Source organism: Calidris pugnax, unplaced genomic scaffold, assembly GCF_001431845.1.
Source record: "Calidris pugnax isolate Ruff unplaced genomic scaffold, ASM143184v1 scaffold196, whole genome shotgun sequence".
Classification (NCBI taxonomy): domain Eukaryota; kingdom Metazoa; phylum Chordata; class Aves; order Charadriiformes; family Scolopacidae; genus Calidris; species Calidris pugnax.
Genome location: NW_015091042.1, coordinates 6,380,770 through 6,404,633, shown reverse-complemented (window position 1 = coordinate 6,404,633; position 23,864 = coordinate 6,380,770). Strand labels below are relative to the sequence as shown.

Below are 23,864 nucleotides of genomic sequence, written 5' to 3'. Positions count from 1 at the left end.
CTCTTCAGTGACTGCTTCACGGTCCTCCACCTCATGCCTTTTGAACAGCTGGTTGCTCACTGAATTACTTCATAGCTGGGTTACTTAAGCTTTTCTTCTCCCTCTCTTAGGGTTTCCCAAGGCCATCAGGACACGAGAGAAGCTGGCGGAGTATCTCACCGTGGTAATATTCACCACATCGGCCCAGCACGCAGCGGTGAATTTTGGCCAGGTAGGAATTTCTGGGAAGTCTGTTCTTCTTTCTGGGCAGGGAGATGCATCTACCAAGGCAAGGTCTCAGAAATGTTTTTTAGTAGATGTACAGACATTGTACATTGCTCTCTCTGGTCAAAATAACTGCAGACACATTTGCAAATCCCCATGGAGCCTGTGGAAACTGAATTGTTTTGAAAGCTGAGAAGGGTATTTTCAGTCCTAAATAGGTACCAAAGCTCAAATTTAGGGGTTCTAGCTTGTGTATTTTATTTTTAATGATTTTTATTATTGGGAACAATGCTTTAAGCATTTGAACATCTTGCTAAGACCCCTTTCAGAAATGCAGAAGGGTTCAGGTGCACCGTTTAGCTACCACCCCTTCCAGACACCACGTGAAGTGCCCGTGCTGGTTGCCTGTGGCACATTCTGCAAGGAAATGCAATGAGTTCTGCTCCGTGGCTTTGCTTTGTGTTTGCTGTGAGCGTAGCCCTGGGTAGTGACCACGGGTTGCTGTTGTAGCTTTGCTTATCTGGTAGCACGGGTAGGCATGGGACACAGCTGAAATGGGACTTCTCCTCGGGCACGGCAGGGGTACGTGTGAAGGTAATGAAAAAATGCTTGGAAAAGAAAAAGTTATGGTAAATGCAGTATCTCAGATGGTGTCAAAACTTGAGGTCATATCTGAGGCCAAGCGAGACATCACCATCCCACAACGCTGAAGCAGGCCAGAAGGGATTCTGAGTTCCCAGTCTGGCCCTCACCATGGTCACATCCACATGCTATAGTTCATGATGCATCAGCATCCTTTGCCTCTCTTACTGCCTGCCCACAGTACAGTGGGCATGTTCTTAGAGCAAATTTTGCAGAAAAAAACAACCAGAGAAAAGGAGATTTTTATCATTTATATGTTTTTTTTTATCAGAAGTCTCCTCAGATTATCAGGAGAGATCTTTGTTTAATAAAATAGCGAAGTCCCAAGCCTGGATGGTGAATGTGGGCTGTGTGATACATGCCTGTGGTTAGCAGAGTAACTGCTCCCATCAAGGCAACCCAACTATCTCCCTTGTGAGATCCTGAGAAAGTTGGCAGGGACTTCTTGTCTACCGCAGTCCTTCTCTGGAGCATCTCTCTGCCCTTTAGTCAGTGTCTTCTCTTTCTGAGTGGCTCACATTACAGAAGTGAACTCCCTGGTGTCAAGACTCCTGATTTCCTTTGAAGTGTCTCTAAATCACAGAATCACAGAATCACAGGGGTTGGAAGGAACCTCATCTAGTCCAACCCCTTGCCAGAGCAGGTCCACCCAGAGCAGGTTGCACAGGAACGTGTCCAGGTGGGTTTGAACCTCTCCAGAGACAGAGACTCCACCACCTCTCTGGGCAGCCTCTTCCAGGGTTCTGCCACCCTCACAGGAAAGAAGTTCTTCCTCATGTATAGATGGAACTTCCTATGTTCAAGTTTGTGCCTGTTCCCTCTTGTCCTGTCACTGGGCACCACTGAAAAAAGACTGGCCCCATCCTCCTGACACCCACCCTTTAAGTATTTATAGGCATTGATCAGCTTCCCCCTCAGTCTTCTCTTCTCCAGACTAAAAAGACCCAAGTCCCTCAGCCTTTCCTCATCAGAGAGATGTTCTAGTCTCCTCATCATCTTTGTAGCCCTCTGCTGTCCCCTCTCCAGCAGTTCCCTGTCCTTCTGGAACTGGGGAGTCCAGAATTGGACCCAGTGCTCCAGATGGGGCCTCATCAGGGCAGAGCAGAGGGGGACCTGTCACCTGCTGGCCACACTGCAGAGTAACTGCTCCCATCAAGGCAACCCAACTATCTCCCTTGTGAGATCCTGAGAAAGTTGGCAGGGACTTCTTGTCTACCGCAGTCCTTCTCTGGAGCATCTCTCTGCCCTTTAGTCAGTGTCTTCTCTTTCTGAGTGGCTCACATTACAGAAGTGAACTCCCTGGTGTCAAGACTTCTGATTTTCTTGGAAGTGTCCCTAAATCACAGAATCACAGGGGTTGGAAGGGACCTCATCTAGTCCAACCCCCCTGCCAGAGCAGGTCCACCCAGAGCAGTTGCACAGGAATGTGTCCAGGTGGGGTTTGAATGTCTCCAGAGACGGAGTCTCCACCGCCTTCTTGGCCACAAGGGCACATTTCTGGCTCATGGTCTCCCTGAAATACCAACCGCTGTAGCTTTTCACTGTGCTGTCTTGCTTTGTTGTGCAGTATGACTGGTGTTCCTGGATTCCCAATGCCCCACCAACAATGCGCCGCCCTCCTCCGACAGAAAAGGGGACGGTCACCATCGAGCAAATCGTGGAGAGTCTGCCGGACAGGGGCCGTTCTTGTTGGCATCTTGGAGCTGTCTGGGCCTTGAGCCAATTCCAGGACAATGAAGTAAGTCAACCTCCTTTCTCCAGGTGGTGGAAATGTAGGTGAGACCACGAGGGCCATGGCAAGACCAAATGGACCCCCACGACTGTAGTGCTGCTCTGTGCTTGACTGGACCATGTTTGCTTTTCTGCGGAGATGTAGCCATGGTGGGGGTTTGCCCAGATGCAAACCAGCTCTGAGTGAGAAGTTGTATTTTTACTCTGAGGCTGCGTTTCAGCCAAAATGAGTGTCTAACCTCAAGTATGGCATTGCTGAGTAAGGATGTTGGTGTGGGAGGAAGAGGGCTTCAGAGCCACAAGGGTTTTCTCCACTCCTTGCCCCAGCAGTGCTGGTAGAGAAACTATAGCATCACTGTGTCCCCACATCCTGTCCCTTTGGAAAGTCTGCCCCAGTGCGTGGCTGGTGTGGAATGCAAAAAAAACAAGCTTCTAGGATGCTCTACAAGCATGGTCCATAGCCATTTCCCTCATTACAATGGTAATTAGGGTATCTGGTACCTGGTTGTCTCACCTGAGGTCTGTGTGTGGAAGATGTCTTTTGAAATCCTTAAATGGAACGTGATGGGCAGAGGGTACTTCTGAAGTTTCTTCTCTGAAGAAGAGAGCAGATTTCAGCTGAGAAGCTGTAGTATGGAAAATAGTGTCATGGTATCATGGGAAATAATTACCTGAAACAGGTAATATGCCAGTATGCACATTGGCAATGCAGTATTCAGGACTCTCAGATTCCAAGCTGACTAAAGCAACTGTCAGATTCAAGTTGAACTTTGAAGGACAGTTTTAAGTCAACAGAAGCTTCAATTGTCACTGAAAGAGGAAGGAGGTGCCACATAGACACCTGAACCACCTCTGCAGAAGAATGCAGGGATAAAATCAAGCAGCTCATGATGGAGGGAGGACAGGACAGCATCCTTCATTGGCAGTGCCAATGTGGAATAGCTTAAATATTGATAGTACTATTTTAATAGTAGCATTTGCGAGGTTCTGGGTGTTGTTCTGCTGAACGAACATAACGTTGAAAAGGAATAGCTTTTGCTTTCTCAAAGTGTGATTTCTTGGTGTTTCTCAATCAGCTGTTTCTGGGCATGTACCCAGATGAACACTTCGTGGAGAAGCCGGTGAAAGAGGCTATGGAAAAATTCCGCAAGAATCTGGATGAGATCGTCAACGCCATCGCCGAGCGCAACAAGAACAAGAAGCTTCCTTACTACTACCTTTCCCCAGACCGCATCCCCAACAGCGTCGCTGTTTGAGCAGAAACCCAGGGGAGTTTGGAGGCGCGTAAAGCTAATGATGCTTTCCTGTTACATGCGCTTTTTGTCAATGAACTTGCAGAAATGGATAAAATAAGAAACCCACCTTTTCCATCGGAGCTGACCCATAGTTGGTTTGGACTTTCAAAACCAATTCGATTATGACTGGTCTTGCAAAATCTAGTTGACAACCCTCTAGGTCAATTTTGTTACAGGTTTGTTTTTCCAAAATTATTTAAATAATCTCAGAATCAATATCCACATTTCTGTTAGCTTTCCCTCATCTGGCCAAAACAATAACATCATACATTCATTTATTCAACAAAAAGAGTATCATGAGCAATAAGCAAGTCGCATCTTTAAAATCCTTCCTATTTTTAATAGGTGACACTGGTGACATATAAAAATATAATCTTTAAAGTTTTTGCATAGTTTTTAATCCAATTAAAACAAATGTTAAATATTTTCACTACAGCTGTGAGTGTCCTAATCAGGATGAAGGTAGAAGCAGGACATTTTCTTAACACAGCAGACGGGTTTTATCTCTTTCACACCGATTTCATATGAAATGAGACAGCCTGCTTCACAGGAGACAAAAATTTTGTACCTATGTAAACCTATATATTTTCTACATAAAACTAGCCAGGTTTGTTTCAGCCTCTGCCAGCGGAGTTTGATGTTGTTTGTATGTACAGACAAATTTTTTGCTTAGCACAACAGCAATGAGTACAGACCTAGCACTGCTTATGCTCAGTTTCTACTGCATCTTGAGGCTGATGGGTTTTGTGTATGGTTTCCTCTGTTTTGTGGGGGATGACGAGTCCACTTTTTATAATGAAAAAAACTGGAGAAGTGGTTAATTGACAGCTTCTAAGGGAAATCTTCAGACTTGGACAATTAAGCATAACTGGCATGTTCCAACTTAGTTAGAAATAACTGAGTTTTGTCTGTTTTGTTTAGAGGTGATTTGGGGTGAGTACTTGGGCTTTGGTTAAAGGTTAGAGAGTCATTGATATAATCAACGCAAAAAATGAGGTTCGGGGGATTTAAGAGTAGTAGTTTTGTTAATAACAGTTTTGGTTTACTTTTCCCAGAATTTGTTCCTTGTACTAGTTTCACCAGCCTGCAGTGTGTTTCCTCAATAGCTAAGAAAGCCCCTTGTCCTAATAAAAAAAAACTGAACCAGAACATCTATCTAGCTTTTATTTCTGAATATCTAACGCTGTGTGCCTCGAAAACCTTGTAGGAAGAAGCACAATGTGCTGTGTTGAGAAATGAAGCTCCTGCACTTCAAGAAATATAGTTATTTCTGCCATTCATGTGTGATTTGGAAAAGGGTACTACTAAAATATACATCCTTTCTGTTTTGAATGAAACACCAGCATGGAAGCACAACCAATTTTAGACCCTTTACAGCAGACTGATTTCCTTTTTCTTCCCCCCAGCTAAAGAGTTTCGGCAGAAATGTGGAAGGTAAGACCAGTTCCTGTTACTGAGGAAGTACATTTAAGATGTGTGCGTCTTCCTTTTACTGCAGCCCCTGAGAAGTGATGACTGTAGGCTCTGAGGCATGCAATTATGTAGTGACACTGGAATTTAGGACCAGGGGATGGGAGACTATAACATGTGAGCCACAAAAAAAAAGAGAAAAAAAAAGAAGCAAAAAAAGAAAAAAAAAAATTTACAAAAAGAAAAAAATACAAGTAGGGTTGATGGGATGTTTGGGGAATTGACTGTGCAGCTTTGAAGGCCAATATTAGCATTGTGAGTCAACTGCAGGAGAGGCTGTGGAAAGAGGTAAGGAGGTTAAAAGTAACATTGGAAGAAGCACAATGTGCTGTGTCGAGAAATGAAGCTCCTGCACTTCAAGAAATATAGTTATTTCTGCCATTCATGTGTGATTTGGAAAAGGGTACTACTAAAATATACATCCTTTCTGTTTCGAATGAAACACCAGCGTGGAAGCACAACCAATTTTAGACCCTTTACAGCAGACTGATTTCCTTTTTCTTCCCCCCAGCTAAAGAGTTTCGGCAGAAATGTGGAAGGTAAGACCAGTTCCTGTTACTGAGGAAGTACATTTAAGATGTGTGCGTCTTCCTTTTACTGCAGCCCCTGAGAAGTGATGACTGTAGGCTCTGAGGCATGCAATTATGTAGTGACACTGGAATTTAGGACCAGGGGATGGGAGACTATAACATGTGAGCCACAAAAAAAAAGAGAAAAAAAAAGAAGCAAAAAAAGAAAAAAAAAAATTTACAAAAAGAAAAAAAAAAGAAAAAAAAAAAGAAAAAAATTACAAAAAGAAAAAATACAAGTAGGGTTGATGGGATGTTTGGGGAATTGACTGTGCAGCTTTGAAGGCCAATATTAGCATTGTGAGTCAACTGCAGGAGAGGCTGTGGAAAGAGGTAAGGAGGTTAAAAGTAACATTGGCACCAGAAAGGAAGCAAATACACACAAATAGTAAAGTTCTCACTCTTTCCTGGGGGTTGGGTACACGTGTTGCTGTCCTGCCCCCTGCTCCCTCTTCAGAGAATGGCTTTCCACCAGAAAGTCACCTCCCTCTGCATGGGCTGTAGGTTCCTCCCCTCCATCCGTACACGTGTTGCTTTCCTGCCCCCTGCTCCCTCTTCAGAGAGTGACTTTCCACCAGAAAGTCACTTCCCTGTGCATGGGCTGTAGGTTCCTCCCTTCCATCTCTAGCCATGACTTGCACAGAGGTGTCTCCTAAGTCATGCTACTAAGGGACATTGAGGTCCACTCATGGAATTACTCCTAGGTGGAAATGAAAGGGTCAGCTCTCTCCGAAGTGGGTTGTGCACTCAGCTTTGTGATAAATATTGCTGTTGGATGTGCATTGTCCCATGTCTCATGGGGTTTGACAGCCAATGGCACATCTTGGCTGAATGGTTGTTGCTGATGGCCAGTTGAAGAGAAATTTAGCATGTCCCTTCCAACTCAAGCTTCCTTGAGGTCTTTCCCAATTGCAGTGACTGTCAGTTGGCTGGAAGATTGCACGGGGAGGTGTCTCCTTCAGAAAGTCCTGGCAGTAATTCAGGAGACTCTGACATCTCAACCCTGGCATTTCATCACAGGAGAGGGCACTCCAGCTGTAAAACACCAGTAATGCTAATGAGAAAAGAACTGGAAAGGGTTGTCCAAAAGGACTGTCACAAGTAGAGGAGACCCTGCCCCTAATGTTTTCTTCCCAAGCAGATTCTAAAAAAATCTTTCCTTGAGGAGAAAAGGAAGCCTTTAGATGGAGAGAGACCATCAATGAAAGGACAGGGCAGGCATTTCCCTACTGAAGTCTCTTCTGACTTTGGGTTTGTTGGTGACAGTGAGGACATAGACCTCACAGCCAGCCCAGGTCTCATTGCTGACCTCCCATGCTTTCCTCTTTCTGCAGGGTGAGTTTAACCCTGTCAACTCATTTTGGGACATTCCCTTCCACAATCCCCAAACATTCCTTGCAATAATACCATGAGTCTTGCTGTCCCTGGAAATAAATCAGGGCATCCCACATGAAGTAAGCTACCCTTTTTTTTTAAGTCAATCCCCATTTTATAGCTGAGGAAATGGATTAAGAGAAATTAAATCCAGCAGGTCAGCTCTGATTTGAGGTGCCTCCATTGTAGGAAGATTGTGAGAAAGTTGTTTACCTGCAGCATGTTAATTTTAGCCTTCTGGAGTGTGGACAACGTGGTCAGGCTTGGCCGATCAGAATTATTGGCTCTGTTGCATGTAGAGCAGAAGATGGCATAGACCCCAGAAGACCTGTCTCTAACTAGGAAGTTTTAACCAGTAGCTGGTCCTTCCTGCCACAGCTGTAGCTAATTGCACACGCCGAGGTGGCAGCACAAAGTGCTTAGTTTGCTTTCTTTGTGCTATAAAGAGGAATAAACATTGCACAATCAAACATGGCTGGTTAATTTTAGAGGTTAACTGAGTCATGGGTTTTTATGGCCAGAAGATGTGGCTCTGATTGCTCAGGCTGATCCCGGCGTAACACAGGTCTCTGGATTTCCCTGAAGCATTTACCTCTGCAAGTTCAACACCAGGGCGCTTGATCCAGGAAACTCTCTCCTGTGGAATGATTTATCTCTTGGCATGATTTACCCAAATACACAGTTCACCCTGGTGCCCGAGTCACTTGTCTGGGTGGTGAATCCCTCTTGCCATGGAAGACACGTGCCACCTTCCTGGCTCTGCATTCATTCCGTTTTTGCCTCTTGCAACAGACAGCTTCTTGCAGTAGCTTTGTGTGGCTGAAGATCCTTCTCCGACCAGTTCCCTGCTACATTTTTTTTCAGTATACAATTGATTTCCTGAAGTTTTTTGCTCTAAGACTTTAACATCTTACCCACTCCCACTGCATCTTTATTTACACCCTGTGGGCAGTGGACACCGACCACGATTCAATGGCTGTTTCAGTAGTTATTTCACAGGCTGCATTTCCTCCTGCCTGCAACTACGTGTCTGCAGTTGGTCTGTAGGTTGAGCTCTCTGACACGTGAAAACAAAACAACAGGTTGGTTGATTGCAACCAGCAGCTCAAGAGATGGTCTGGACTGAAGGTCGACCTTGGTGGGCCAGCCTGATCGGTACCAGTGACCTGAGGACTATGTCAACTCTGCAGACAGAGATTCTGTGGAGACTTTTCCAGAATCACACCGAAAATTAGAGGCAAAACTCATTAAAACGAGGGTGTCAGTTCAGAGCTCTGACCACAAGGCCTGAATTTCCTCCCAGAGTTCCCTTGCAAAGCAAAAGCTGCTGTTGCATTTGCAGTCGTCCAGATAAATGGACAAAACAATGGGTAAGATGCTGGTTGCCTTCAGCAGTGGCAGGAGAGATTTATCAGGTGAAGAATTAAATTCCAGCCTCAATATGCCTTTATCTGGGAAACACTAGGTTGGTTAATTGGCCTGTGTAGTAAGATGGAGACGCTGAAAAAGGTGTTGCTGCTTCTGAAAGATCTCCCCAGAGACTGGAGAAGTACGATTTTTCATTCCTGTGAGGTAAGCTCTAACACAACAACGTTTTTTAATTGGATGGATACACCACAAATTGCTTTGGAAGGGCGGGGGGAAAGGGAGCTGAAGTTATTTTGAGCTGCTTCTCGCAGACCTGTGCTATCGCTTTGAAAATCAGAAGCAACAGAGTGGTTTATGTGTTTGTTCGTTTGGTGGGGTTTTGTGTGCTTGTATTTTTTTAGTTTTTTTTTTGAAGAAGCAGATGTGAATAGAGATTATTTTTCACAGTGTTTATTTTAATGAGCTCTCTTTAGCCACGGACCGCGTGCAGCAAAGGCAGAGGTAAGTGGAGTGTGTTTTGGAGACCATGAGGGATGTTCTGACTGCTGATCTGAAGTTATCATTTGAGGTCAGAAGATAATTGAATAGCTATAATATATTAGAGTGTGCCATCTGTCAGGTTTAGTGGCAGGAGCAGTTTCAGGGGTGGTAGATTATTGGCCATGGCCACCTTATCTTCAGCAACTACCAGTCTCTTGATGAAAGCCTTTGCCTCAAGGTACAGCAAAGGGAAGGCAGAAGATCTGTTTGCTTGTAGTCTGTTGATACTGAAAGCAAAAACGGGCAAGATTCCAGGGATGCTTTAAATTGATGTAGCTAATTTGAAATAATTGATGGCCACGTGGATGTATACCCACTCAGAGCTCTCTCTAATCTTTTCCTGTACAGATACTGCCAACTATTTTGATCCTTTCGTGTTCATTCCTGGAAATAACACACTTCTCTTGCCTAACATCTGTTATGGCTAGTAATTGTGGGCGGATTCTGTTCCAAAGCACTAGAGGGCATCAGTAGTATATTACAAATAAATTTCTTTTCCAATCTGGACGATACGGGCACCACCAGGATGAGCCCTGGTTTCTCTTTCTAGCTCTCTTCTCCAACAGAGCTGGTAATCTTGTTCAATCACAATTCTAATTGCTAGGGCAAATGTTCAGCAAAGGGAAGGCAGAAGATCTGTTTGCTAGCAGCAAAAACAGGCAAGATTCCAGGGATGCTTTAAATTGATGTAGCTAATTTGAAATAATTGATGGCCACGTGGATGTATACCCACTCAGAGCTCTCTCTAATCTTTTCCTGTACAGATACTGCCAACTATTTTGATCCTTTCGTGTTCATTCCTGGAAATAACACACTTCTCTTGCCTAACATCTGTTATGGCTAGTAATTGTGGGCGGATTCTGTTCCAAAGCACTAGAGGGCATCAGTAGTATATTACAAATAAATTTCTTTTCCAATCTGGACGATACGGGCACCACCAGGATGAGCCCTGGTTTCTCTTTCTAGCTCTCTTCTCCAACAGAGCTGGTAATCTTGTTCAATCACAATTCTAATTGCTAGGGCAAATGTTATATCACTGATTTTTTTAAATTTTTCTTTCTTTTTTTTTTTTTTTCTGTAGTAAAGCAGGCTGCAAATACATGAGTCTGCCACTTGGGTATGGTGTGATGGCTCGTACTCAGTACCTCTGTCTTTGCACTAGACCACTTGCTGGGTTAAATACATGCTTAGGTGAAGCCATAGGATGAGGGGTAACGGTTTTAAACTGAAAGAGGGGAGATTTAGATTAGACACCAGGAAGAAATTCTTTCCTGTGAGAGTGGTGAGACAGTGGAACAGGTTGCCCAGAGAAGCTGTGGCTGCCCCATCCCTGGAGGGGTTCAAGGCCAGGCTGGATGGGGCTTGGAGCAACCTGGTCTGGTGGGAGGTGTCCCTGCCCAGGGCAGGGGGGTTGGAACTGGATGATCTTGAAGGCTCCTTCTGATCCAAACCATTCTATGACTATGATTGGGTGGAAGGGCATGAAGAAGCTCCCTCTGCACGCAAGTCACTGTACATAAGATGATCTTGTCTGAGGCTTTCTCGCTGTTCCTGCTGGCCACCTCCTGACTGATGGGCTCTCCTAGCAGCACTGTTAAAGGACAGCCCCTACTGAGATTGAGCAGGATGTCACGTGTCCATCTATTTGGTAATATCAGATAAGGCTGTTGCTTAGACACAGTCCCTACTTTTGGTTTTGTGTGCCAGGTTCTCTTAGCTGGTGACAAATCTATGGGTGATTCTGAACAGGGTGTTCACATCTCTGCTCTTGGTTTGGAGGAAATATCCTCTAATCCAACACTTTTGCTGCTCTTGAGATTTTGCAGTAGAAGACTAGATGCTCTTCAGGTTATTTGGCATTGCTCTCTGTAAAGTAGACATTTGAGAGCTTTGTTTTCTTTATTTTATACAAAATAAGGACAGATCTCTTTGAGGCAGGCAAGGCCAAAGCAGTAAGAGTTCAGTATTTTAGATGACAGACTAAAGTGTATGTGATTAGAGTTCCTAAACACAGTGTGGGTCTGCAGATAATTGCAGTCGGTAAAGCCTGCACTTACACCACAGTCAGCTAGAGCAGGAAAAGTCAAGCTGGATTAAGTCCTTTCAGCTTCAACAGATGACTTCACATCTCTACCATCATAACTAGCAACACTCTTTGGTTCAGTGGGTCCAGGGCCAAACCCTCGCTTTCTTAATTTAAGGGAAATATGTTTTCTTGGCTGGAAGAGGGTAGTGCAGCTAGATGATGTCAAGGCAAAAGGCTAGATAAGTTCAACTGAATTTAAATTAATAATAAACAAAGCAGAAACTGGAATGAAGACCTTAGATCATGGGGTTTTGGAATTACCCAAATCTTTCTCAAATCCAGAGAAAGTCTAGTTTTCTAGCTCTGATCCATCTCTTCCTGTCTATTTATCGCCAAGATTCAGGGCACAACATGGTCACTGCTTGGGAAAGAAGAAATCATCAAATTAGAAGGATCGGGATGTATCTGCTCATAGTTTTCAGTGCCTGCTTTGGAGGTGTCCTCTACTGCTCACCTCAGGGATTGCAGCCTGCGCTCAAAAGAGTTGATTTTGCTGTACAATCCACGCAGCAATTATCTGTGTTACTGAACAAATTTCCTATTTGTACATATGCAAGTGGTGGACAATGCTTGAAGAAATAGGAAATGATCTGTTTTTTAAATTTTTCTTTCTAATTGTTGAGTTGGAACCTAATATCCTAGTTTTAACATCTGGCTTATGGTAGATCTCTTTCCAGCTTCTCTGGTGAGCACAACTCAAACCGTACATCCAGCTGCTGACATAAGAGGGATTTGGCTTTGTACAGGGAAGAAGGAAAGAAAAGGAACTGGCAATGGGAGAAACCAGGAAGGATGTTCCATTCTGTCTATAAAACCCACGCTCAAGATGTAAGAAAGGGATGGAGCAGACACCCTGGTGGGACTTGTGAGCATCTTGTGGTAAGTCATGTCACTTTTATTTCTTGTGGAGGCAGTAAAATATGTATTTCTAGCTTAACCTCCCCGGTGATTTTATAGAAGAGATGAATTTGTCCCTGGCTTTGCTGACTTTCTTCCTCCTTTCTTTCCTGACGTGCTCCCTATGGGGTGAACTGCACTGGTTGGCTCACTGTTGTGTTTATTTGGTAACTGCAAGACAAAAGTCCTTGGGAAGAATGTCACAGCCAAGACTCCTTGGCAGGTTCAGATCCCATTTTAATTACATTTTAATTGCATTTGATGGTACAAGCTATGCTTTTCTCTCTTTTTAAACCTCCTAGCTGCAGATGGTTCATTAGTTACTAGTAGTGTATTCACCTACTCAGACTTATCTGCTACTAGATCTGTTTTGCAGGTCTTGCTCCTGAAGTTTCTTTTCCTTTCCTTAAAGAGCAGACTTTTGGTGAATTTCTTATTTCCCTTTTGCTTACTTGACTAGAAACAACATTTAGAAACAGAAAACCATGAGAAAAAAGCAATTAGTGCTCCCTCATGCTATCTGTTTCCAGATTATGAAATTAAGTTGCCTAGGAGAAAGTGGAAAGTGGGATTTGATGTGGTAAGAGATGTTCTGGAACTCTTGGCATCTTCTTTGACGCTCTCGGGGTCTTCACCCTTAGTGATGTTTTCTCATCCCAGACTGGGCTCGGGGTGACAACACACAGGAAACCATGATGGCTTGGGTTTCAAGCCTTACTTCTCAGAATTGATGACTGCATTTGCTCTCACATAGCTTATCTTTCACATGTGCCAAAACTTGTAGAAACTAATGTGTCACCTATGATGTTGTTGGCTTGCCTATGGCAGATAAGGATCTCCATCTGACCTTGTCGTATTGCCAAGTCAGAGCAGTGGCATGAGGACCAGTGCTAAAGATCGACCACGTAGGCCAGCAGTATATATGGTGGTTATGGTCTCCGGTGGGATATTCTCCAACCCTCAGGGATAACTGGATGCATATTGTTGCCCAGTGAACATGTAACTTGTGTGGAGTACAAGGGTGCAATACATTACTCAAAAACTGCACCACAAAATGTGTCCATCTTGGAAGCTTCCTGTCCTGTACATCCCTTGGGGGTGTGGGCAGAAGGAGTGTAAGAAGAGCCATCGGCCAAGCCTGAGCTTGGCTCCATCAGTGCCTGGCTGAAATAACAAATAATGGTCCTTCCTTAATAGCTTTTAGTTCAAAGAGTCAATGTACCTTACTTTGAAAGGTACAATGAAAGAGGTCATGGTACATTGAAAGGTACATTGGCAGAGGTCATGGAAGTTCACTCTCCATTTTCAATGAAAGCTATTTAAAAGGTCCGATGCTGGACCCTTTCAGCTGATGCCTGGATTAACTGAGTTCATTAAGAAACATTTAACCAACCCATTTGCACTCGTAAATCAAATATCCTTCTTGCCAACTCCTTGTGAAATAGCAGGTAGGCTTTGCAATGTGTCTGCTCAGATCTTATTTATACTTTGTCGTGCTTCCAGCAGCTGTATCATCTGAGCTACAGAGTACTGGCAGGATGTAGTGTGCTGTACTGTGCGTGGATCACTGGTGCTATTGGGACAATTCCTTCAGCAAACTCTATTAGAAACTCACATACAAAGAGGGTAGGGGTACATATTCAAAATTTAATATTTTTTTACTGACAATCTTGCTTTGAAATGTCAAATTTCACACCTCTTGAGAGATAAAAATAAATCATAGTTGATGTTCTGCTTTTCCACTATTCCAAATCACTTTAAGCCAAAGGATAGGGGTTACATTTTGTGTTTATGAGAGAAAATGCATTAGGCACCATCATTTCCAGAGAAGGTGATGTCTGCAGAAGATGATGGCCACTTTGAGCCACCTTCCACACTTAAGGGAGGCAGGGATGAGACCTGCAGCAGAATTGTCTTTACGTGGGCCTTGTTCCCCCAGTGGTCCCACATGTGAAACCTGTATTGGGGGAGGACTGGAAGAGCTTGTTACAAGCTTTGGCTGTGGGATGGGGCAAGAAAATCAAGACGTGACTCTGTAAAGCTGCCATAGAAGAGAATGTCACTGTCAAACATTAAATGAAACTCAAACACAATGATTAGCTTAGATAATCTTACTTCAGCATGAAACAAACGCACATTTTGCTTTAAGTGAACTCTGTCTTTGGTTCATTGAAAAGTTCATCTTGTAAGCCATTGGTGTTTGTGTTCTGCCAGGAAAGCACTGTCTGTTCATCTGCTTGTGAGGTCAGGCAAGTTCTTGTTCCTTGTGGGATGCAGATCATGAAAGGTCAAGCTGTGTCACTTCACTAGAGCATTTCATGGGTGGTTTCCACTGTGAGGAGTGGAAAAGGAGGCCCAGAAGCTCCACCTTGACCCTGCAAATTCTCCTTTTCCCTGTGTCACCACATGGCTGGTGTAGGCCCTCACAGAGGGAATGACTTTAGACCTTTGGCCAAGGCAACCACTCATCCTCCCTGTCTCATCTGTCTCTGTTGTTGTACCCTTGTCCTTGTAATCAATAATTAGGCAATTACTTCTACAGAGAAAGGTCCCTCCCAAGCAGTGCCCTCCACCCTGTCCTGGGCTCTCTGCACTTCTCTCTGACTTGTAAAATATTAAACATACTTCCCTCACTTTCTTCCATTTTCTTACCCAATTCTTCTTTCTAAAGTTATTCTACATTATTTATATATTTATGTTATTTGATGGTTGAACTAGATGATCTAAAAGGTGCCTTCCAACCTAGGCAATCATAGAATTGCCTATGATTCTACATTCCCTCTGGTACCATTTAGAGTCGGGAAAGGAGATTTACACTTTTACTGCACTTCCTCTTTTTTTGGCACGGTTAGGAGAAAAGCTTGACTGACAGATACTAACACCTGTAAATCTGAAGTTAAAATGCTGCTGGTTTATGGATTCTTCTTTGCATTAAAAAATGGAAGCGTGTCACCACATGGCTGGTGTAGGCCCTCACAGAGGGAATGACTTTAGACCTTTGGCCAAGGCAACCACTCATCCTCCCTGTCTCATCTGTCTCTGTTGTTGTACCCTTGTCCTTGTAATCAATAATTAGGCAATTACTTCTACAGAGAAAGGTCCCTCCCAAGCAGTGCCCTCCACCCTGTCCTGGGCTCTCTGCACTTCTCTCTGACTTGTAAAATATTAAACATACTTCCCTCACTTTCTTCCATTTTCTTACCCAATTCTTCTTTCTAAAGTTATTCTACATTATTTATATATTTATGTTATTTGATGGTTGAACTAGATGATCTAAAAGGTGCCTTCCAACCTAGGCAATCATAGAATTGCCTATGATTCTACATTCCCTCTGGTACCATTTAGAGTCGGGAAAGGAGATTTACACTTCTACTGCACTTCCTCTTTTTTTGGCACAGTTAGGAGAAAAGCTTGACTGACAGATACTAACACCTGCAAGCCTGAAGTTAAAATGCTACTGGTTTCTGGATTCTTTTTTGCATTAAAAAATGGAAGCCTCCCAAATGGTAAGAAAATGGTAAAAATCCCTCCATGGTAACTTGTCTGGAAGATGAGGCTGATGAGAAGAATAGCCAACAGTGTGTTCTCCCACAGACATGGCAGGTGTAGTGCGTTAGGGGTTTCTCATATGATATTGAGGAGATTGCCACAGCCTGACTTTCTACACAATCAACAGGGACGTGGTGGCACCACAGTAGAAGAATCCTCCTCCACCACCATCCTCCTGCTGGAACAGTCCAGTGCTGGCTGGGCCACTGCAGTGGGATCACTTCTTAGGTATGTTCTCTTCCTTTGATTTTCGACTTTAACTTCCCAAACCACTTGGAGCTTCTGTCTCTGGCAGGGCTGAAAAGCACAGTGAAGGCATACATTATACTGTTTGGCATTAGCATGAGTTACCTTTTTTTTCATATGTTAAATGCATGATTTCTCATCTGTTTTTCTTATCACTGCAGTTACTTGATATCACCAACTGTAGCTAAAGGCTTTGTTACTTGGTGCTTGCTGGATTTTTCTTGAATTTTAAATTGTCAGTTGGGGTATTTTTCCATCATCATTTTTCTTCATGATATACACTGTTTTCAGTACATATAAACTATCAGCAAGTTACATCACAGAATCACAGCACGGTAGGGGTTGGAAGGGACCTCTGGAGATCATCTAATCCAACCCCCTGCCAGAGCAGGGTCACCCAGAGCAGGTCCCACAGGAATGTGTCCAGGTAGGTTTGGAATGTCTCCAGAGAAGGAGACTCCACCACCTCTCTGGGCAGCCTCTTCCAGGGCTCTGCCACCCTCAAAGAAAAGAAGTTCCTCCTCATGTTGAGATGGAACTTCCTGTGTTCATGTTTGTGCCCGTCTCCTCTTTCCTATCCTTGGGCACCACTGAAAAAAGACTGGCCCCATCCTCCTGACACCCACCCTTTAAGTATTTATAGGTGTTGATCGGGTCCTCCCTCGATCTTCTCTTTTCCAGACTATAAAGATCCCAAGTCCCTCAGCCTTTCATCATGTGAGAGATGTTCTACTCCCCTCATCATCTTCGCAGCTCTATGTTTCCATTATTTTTTTGTCATGATAATATGCAACTTTTTTGAAGTTGCTGAATGCCTCTAGTTAAGGCCCAAGTTTCAGCAGGTCTATGTTCAGGTTCTTTTTGTACTGCAGGTTCCTGGCTCAGCCTTTGGAAAGGCAGGGTGGGCACTCTGCCCTGTGGTGATGACATCACAGTTGGGGACATCTGATAAAGTTGCCCCTTCACTTCTTTACCTCCCAGGGCATGGACCTTTCAGATGACCTGCTGTACACCATGGTGGTCCTGCAGCTGGTTCAGGAGGAGCTCCATTGCCCCTGGAGCCAACTGGGAGCTGCAGTCCCAGGAGCCCCACTAAGCTCAGCCGTTGTCTTTGTCTTCACTTCTGTGTCTCTCTTTATCATATATAGCGCCGGGACAGACTTCTCCCATTTTCTGTCTTTTTTTTTTTTCTGCCTGGCACAAGGAAGGATCTGTCCTTTCTTAATGCTGACCGTGGTCCAGAGCTAAGCATCTTGGCTTTATTTAAAAATGATGGGTTGCATCAGTAGCACAATGATGTGTTGTTGGTGGAGTCACAGCACAGATCACAGGAAAGCTGTTATCAGCTTAATTTCCTTGCCCTTTTGAAGACTAAACAGGCAATTTGCTACGTGTTGCAAATGACTGATGAACTTAATTGGCTTCATCCTTTTTTGCTGAGTTATGTTTTGGGTCCAGTGAGTTCATACACAAATATTTAACCACGTTTTTTTTGAGCTAGCTGGTCAAATGTCATTTCTATGATCTGAAAACTAATGATGTGACTCATATCTTATCTCTTGCACTAGTGTAGCGTGTTACAAATGTGGGTGTTGCATAAATTGTTGAATGCTGAAGTTATCACTGAACCTGAATACATGCTGATCATGGCAGATCCTGTGTGAAATTGCTGCCAGAAATAAGACAGAGGTTGATATTGTGGTTACTTACGAGGCACTATGGGAAGTCCTATCTGAAAGTAGTAAAAGTTCAGTAGCTGAGATGTGCGTCATTCACAGCAGAACGGGTAAAATGATTTCCACAGGCTGCTCTGCTAATCTGCACCATAAACAGTTCAGCGTAATGTCACACTGTGAAAGTCTGAAGATGGATGCTCTGGCTCATGACAACTGCCGAGCCAGCCCGGAATCCTGCCCAACAGTGGCTTAAAAATGAGTTCCCAAGGAACAGCATAAAAGCATGGCAAGAGGAGAATGCTTTTGGACTGCTCCAGCCTGCAGTGATTCCTGAGACACCAGTGGTATCTTTGTGTTTGAGTACCCTCAATCCATTTTTCTCCCATTTGTCCGGTTATTTTTTGGACCCATACATCTCTCCAAATGGTGTTCTGCAGCTCAAGGGCATGGTGGGTGAAGAAGCACCTCCTTTTGCCCATTTAAAACCTGCCAGTCTCTATTTTATTTATTCTCTATACAGGAAGAGAATATGACCTGTCATTCCCTCTCACCTCCTCCAAACCCCTCATAGTTTCACAGATCTCTACTATATCCACAGATACATATAATAAATAAATAAATAAATAAATAAATAAATATATATGAGCCCTCCCCTGGGGCCCAAGGGCTGCCCTCTTCAGAAGCTGGATCTGGTTTCAGTTTGTCTGTGGTGTGTAATTGTGAAGGCAAACCCCTCATAGTTTCACAGATCTCTACTCTATCCACGGATATATATGAGATATATATATATGTATATGAGCCCTCCCCTGGGGCCCAAGGACTGCCCTCTTCAGAAGCCGGATCTGGTTTCAGTTTGTCTGTGGTGTATAATTGTGAAGAGTTACCCTTTAAAGCTGTTCTTAGAAACTCTAATACCCATCACACTCTCCACGATTAGCCAGAAGGTATATATTCTGATGTTGTAAATGTTTATAGCCAGATGGCTTCATTTGCAGGGCAGTATTTCTGAGCATTGAACAAATATTGAAAATATTTGTTATTATTGCCAAAAAAAGGCAATAACTATTGTTGTTTTTATTTGTGTCTGGAAGCCAGGGAATAGACACTGGTTAATAGCCTGCACCCAGCTTTCCACCGTGGAAACTCTGAATCTCTCTCCAGCAGGAGAGACCTGGAAGAGTAAAAGTGAGAAAAACTCCTGGGCCAAGACAAAAAGGCAGTTAAGGAAAGGGAAGGACAAAAAAAATATCGAAAAAGTGATGCAAAGACTCACCAGCTCCCACCAGAAGACTGTGAGCAAGTGAATTAAAGAGTAAGTGCAGGTCCCAGGCGAAAGGCTATGAATTAACCCAGGGTGGGATCCCAGGAGGATTTATACCCCACTAGGAAGAAAACAGAGTTTTTCAGGTGCATCTTGTGAATAAAAACTGCCTCAGGATAGGCCTTTCATACACAGATAAGCCTTTCATACCCAAATAAGCCTTTCATACTCAAATAAGCCTTCCATACTCACATAATTCTTGCCTTTCTGTCATCAGAGGTGACCCAAGACCTTTAGCAGTTAAATCTCTTTCCAGTGCAACTCCTGGATCCCTCCAAGCAGTTCTGGCTTCGTCCCAACACCATTTTGAAATCCTTCAGGGGTTATGCGAGTGATTAGATAAAATAATTTTAAAAGCCACGTCCAGATGTGGGAGTGATGCTGCAAGCAAAGCCCTGCTTTTCCACCACATTAGGCTTCACAGCAGTTGTTCATCCTCAGGGCTGCCAGTAGAGGAACACAAGGCACCTCATCTGCAAAAGTAAAGGGAACAAAAATGCAAACAACTTCAGTTTTTCCTCGACGGCAATAAAAATGAGTGTTCTCAGTGATATAATCAACCCTCCGGACTTGGCCTAGAAGGCTCCTCTCAATTTCATTCATCTGCCCACTTCTGGTTTTAAATACCCTCAGTGTGCAGTATTCAGTGGTGCCTGTTGTAACAGAACATGCAGAATTTGTTGCTGATAAAGAAAATCTTCGGGACAGGGAGAGATGCGCAGGGAATTGGCGTCATCTGCCTCAAATCAGATCCCTGGCAGCCAGACATGTAAATCTGTTTAAATCTCCTGAGGCTCCCTTTGCAGTCAAGGGACACAAATACATTTCTTCAGTGACTGACTCATTTCATGCTAAAATAGGCAAAAAAGAAAAGTCAGATGCCCTGTTCTCTGGAAGTATCAGTGTTTCTCCCCTAACAGGGGAGACGAGCTGATTTGTACACCTACCTTCTTAATATCTAAATTTAGGTGGGAAATGTTTCTTTCCTCGCTGCTGTAGAATCTGCTAGTCCTTTGCTAATTGGGCTAAAGGAAAAAATCTGCCCACCCTTTAAATGCCCTTTTGACAACTCAGTAGAAAACAAAGTCTGCTGTTCACAATATATCCATCTATTTTTGTACACATGGAAGTGCAGATATGAGCACTCAAAAACTGATGGAACCAACGTGGACCCAAGGTCTAAGCCAATGAGTCGATGCAGGAAAGAAAACACCTTTCAAAGCCCACTACCATTACCTGAAAGAAAAATAAAAGACTTTATAAATACAGGATATACAAGAATATATAATTTTTCACACTTTCTTCCAGTGTCACACCACCTAAGAGGTCATTACCATTTTGGGTCTGCATCTCAAAAGATGTAATGGGATGGGCTGAGAGTTGGCAGGTGGCAGAGCCTCTTTCTCTGGTTCAGAGAAACTGAAATGGTCCCTAATGTCATTGGGTAAGATGAGTCTCATCTGACATTAGCCGCCTGGAAGTCTGGATGACCTCCCTCTCTAGCATGTGGAGGGAAATACGTGCTGCCAGAGGACACTGACCCACTCGGTTCTTCTTGCCAGCACTGTCCATGGCGTTGTCTTTGAGCACCAGTTCCACAGACAGAAAACATCTGACCTTTGCTAATCAGAGGTAGATATGAAAATACTATCATTTGGCACGAATTCTCATTCAGAATGAGTTTAAGAGGAATTTCACGTCTCTTATTACACTGAGATTTCCTTCAGTGATGAAATCAATTGGGTTTTTATCCCAGTAATGTTTCCATTACCTTCCTTACACTGCAGTTGTTACCAGCTTCTAGTCTCTGCATCCCACATTCTCTTCACTTATTTGTTCCCCTACTGAGGCTACGCTGGGTCTGAGTTAACATTGCTTTAGGACTAATATAAGACTCACAAAAGTCAAGTTTAGTAACATTCCTTAACCCAAAAGAGTAATTCATGCTCTTGACACTTAAGCACTGTCAGAAAATTTTGCACCTAATAAATTCCTTTTTCTCACCTTGTACCTATGTCACTGGTTTATGCACTACAGGTTTCCTGTAGTATTTAGTAATATTTACACACATATTTAGTAATTATGTTTGTAGTTTAGGAAAGGTGTACCTGTTACTCAGGCTCCTTCCCATACCTACTTAGTTTTAAGAATCATAGAATGGTTTGGGTTGGATGGGACCTTAAAGATCATCTAGCTCCAACCCACCTGCCATGGGCAGGGACACCTCCCACCAGACCAGGTTGCTCAAAGCCCCATCCAGCCTGGCCTTGAACCCCTCCAGGGATGGGGCAGCCACAGCTTCTCTGGGCAACCTCTTCCAGTGTCTCACCCCTCTCACAATAAGGAATTTCTTCATAATATATAATCTAAATCTCCCCTCTTTGAATTTAAAACCATTACCCCTCATCCTATCACTCCACTGCCTGATCAAGGGTCCCTCCCCATCTCTCCTGTAGCCCCTTTAGGGACTGAAATTTCATTTAAGTACTGTATTTCATTTAATATTTTACATCGCATTAAATTCTCAATAGTAATTAAACCAATCATTCTTTTAAGCTCTGTCCAGGGTAATCCATGAAGAGCCTTTACCTTTCGTGGATCTTCACACCTTCTATGGATCCTCAACCAGTTTCTAGAAACATCAGAAAGGAAACTGCAGGTTGCTGGAGGGATTTGTGGTTTGCGTATTCCTCAAAACCTGCATGTGTGACTTGGGTACAATTGCATAATTTCATTCCAGAAACAGAGGTGAAATCACCAAGAAGAACTTGGAGTGCTCGTTTTCAACCCCAACACCTCCTGCCACTGTGCTCACCTTCTAGAGGGGTTGGCAGATGCCGATGTATGCATGAGGGCAATCAGCAAGAGTTTAAGCATATACATAGCTGCTAGGCTGCAAATATTTTTGCATTTTGAGTTTGTTCAACAGCATTTGACCGTGGTTTCTTTAGTCCTACATGAATGATTACACAAAGGAACACAAGCTGGAGAGGAAAAAAATCAGTATGTAAACAAGGAGGTCACCCTAGTTTGTTCATTCTTATCTTGAGCAGATTAATAAGTAACCTCATATCTCAGTAGGGTTAGGGAGGCACTATTGGCTAATTTCATCCATGTGCTTTGGTATCACAGCATATAAATAAGCACGGATTTACAGGTTCAACATCAGGCTCTTCCGACATTTCCTTTCTCTTCCTCAGCCCAGCATGGAGCTCCTGGGAGTGACCACTATTTTCTTGCTGATCTGTGTCTCGTGCCTTCTTCTCGTTTCCACCTGGAGAAGCATATCACAAAAAGGGAAGCAACCTCCTGGCCCCATCACACTCCCCCTTCTTGGAAACATATTCCAGCTGGACCTGTGGAACTTGCCTGAAAGCTTGAAGAAGGTAAGAGACTGTCTCCTTCTTCCCTATGTTTTCTCCACTGCACATAAAAACCAGTATGGTCCAGACTGTCTCAGCTTAATTAACGAGCTTAATTTGCATTGACCAAATGTCAGACTCAAGCAGAAACAAAAGGTTTCCCAGAAAGACACGTTTCTCAAGTCTATATATTGCAATAATCTATATATCTAGGTATATATATTGCAAGTCTAAGTCTGTATATTTGCAATCGATACTAATGATGAGCCCTGTGCTGACCTGATGGCAGTACTGCAATTTGCAGTGGATTTGCAATCAAGGCACTGATGCTATTGTAATATTCACTATACTCCTCCTGTACCCAGCTCCTCACCACGCTGGCAGCACAGCCTGGCCCTTTTTTAGGAAGGACCCTGCTCCATTTTACTGCCTCTGCTCCCTAGCAGACAGGTTGGATCTCCTGGGTGTACAAGAAGCTAGTGAAGGGGTTGAAGCAAAAAAGTTTGAAGTTGAACTGTGTTGTCTGTTCCCTCTTCTGGCTGATGTCAGAATCATTTTATAGAATCATAGAATGGTTTGGATTGGAAGGGACCTTCAAGATCATCCAGTTCCAACCCCCTGCCATGGGCAGGGACACCTCCCACCAGACCAGGTTGCTCAAAGCCCCATCCAGCCTGGCCTTGAACCCCTCCAGGGATGGAGCAGCCACAGCTTCTCTGGGCAACCTCTTCCAGTGTCTCACCACCCTCACAGCAAAGAATTTCTTCCTAAGATCTCATCTAAATCTACCCTCTTTCAGTTGAAAACCGTTACCCCTTGACCTCGACCGAGGTCTGGGAGGTGGCAGGTGTAGGGATTTCGTGCTCCAGGCCCCTCATCACCTTTGTAGCCCTAATCATCGCCACATCTCAGTGATGCTGGGACAACAGCACATTCCCCCTTAGACCCCTTCGCTACAAACTTCTTTTCACCTGGTTAATGTTCAGACGTGGTGCTCTTTGTGTTCCTCTTCCCTACAGCTCAGCGAGAAGTATGGTCCTGTCTTCACCGTGTATTTAGGCCCACAAAAGGTTGTGGTGCTGCATGGGTATGATGTTGTGAAAGAAGCTCTGATTGACCAGGCAGATGAGTTCAGCGGGAGAGGCAGTCTACCACTGCTTAAAAAACTCTTCCAAGGCACAGGTATGACCCTGGTAATGTTAGCATCCCAAGCTGATGCTGTCAGTGCTTCAGCTGAGAGGGCAATGGAGGAAGGAATAGTGGATCTAATTTACTGCTTTCGTGCATACAAATTAGCAATAAAAACCGAAAAGCCCAACTCATTACTTGGACCCTTGAGTAAATCAGACCTCTGGGGAACTGTTTAATGTCCCAGGTTGGCTTCGCTGACTGCCTTTCTATTTTCAGCATGCTTCAACTTCTGGCCAAAGTTTTGTTCATTAAATGTGCCTCTAAGACCTTATGTTCATTCTCCCGTGTCTGAGAATATTGACAATACACATCCAGCTAAGGAACTAGCGAAAGGGAAGTCCAC

General features: G+C 43.8%; 2 protein-coding genes across 3 annotated transcripts in view; both read left to right on the top strand.

Annotated features, from left to right (window-relative positions):
- ALOX5 (arachidonate 5-lipoxygenase) overlaps positions 1–5,021 on the top strand; it is a 30,789-nt gene extending 25,768 nt beyond the window's left edge. Inside the window, exons 12-14 of one of the 2 annotated variants that reach the window (XM_014956291.1) lie at positions 111–211; positions 2,414–2,584; positions 3,654–5,021. In XM_014956291.1, the coding sequence (XP_014811777.1) occupies positions 111–211; positions 2,414–2,584; positions 3,654–3,833 (452 nt within the window). In that variant the 3' untranslated portion in view covers positions 3,834–5,021. Of the gene's footprint in view, positions 1–110; positions 212–2,413; positions 2,585–3,653 lie in introns of those variants that run through there. The other variant, XM_014956292.1, reaches the window with a different exon arrangement.
- Positions 5,022–8,218: 3,197 nt separating this feature from the next.
- On the top strand, positions 8,219–23,697 carry LOC106896330 (cytochrome P450 2H2-like). Its single transcript, XM_014956165.1, has 4 exons — positions 8,219–9,154; positions 11,945–12,158; positions 22,169–22,354; positions 23,350–23,697. Exons 2-4 carry the CDS (start codon positions 12,072–12,074, stop codon positions 23,695–23,697), a joined length of 621 nt encoding a protein of 206 aa, XP_014811651.1. The 5' UTR covers positions 8,219–9,154; positions 11,945–12,071.
- The last annotated feature ends 167 nt before the right edge of the window (positions 23,698–23,864 follow it).

Excerpts from the sequence above, each read along its gene's own strand:
- LOC106896330 (XM_014956165.1), top strand. The coding sequence starts at position 12,072 with ATGTTCCATTCTGTCTATAAAACCCACGCTCAAGATGTAAGAAAGGGA. Across the intron at positions 12,159-22,168 it reads GGACTTGTGAGCATCTTGTG|CCCAGCATGGAGCTCCTGGG; the intron begins GTAAGTCATGTC and ends TCTCTTCCTCAG. Across the intron at positions 22,355-23,349 it reads TGCCTGAAAGCTTGAAGAAG|CTCAGCGAGAAGTATGGTCC; the intron begins GTAAGAGACTGT and ends TCTTCCCTACAG.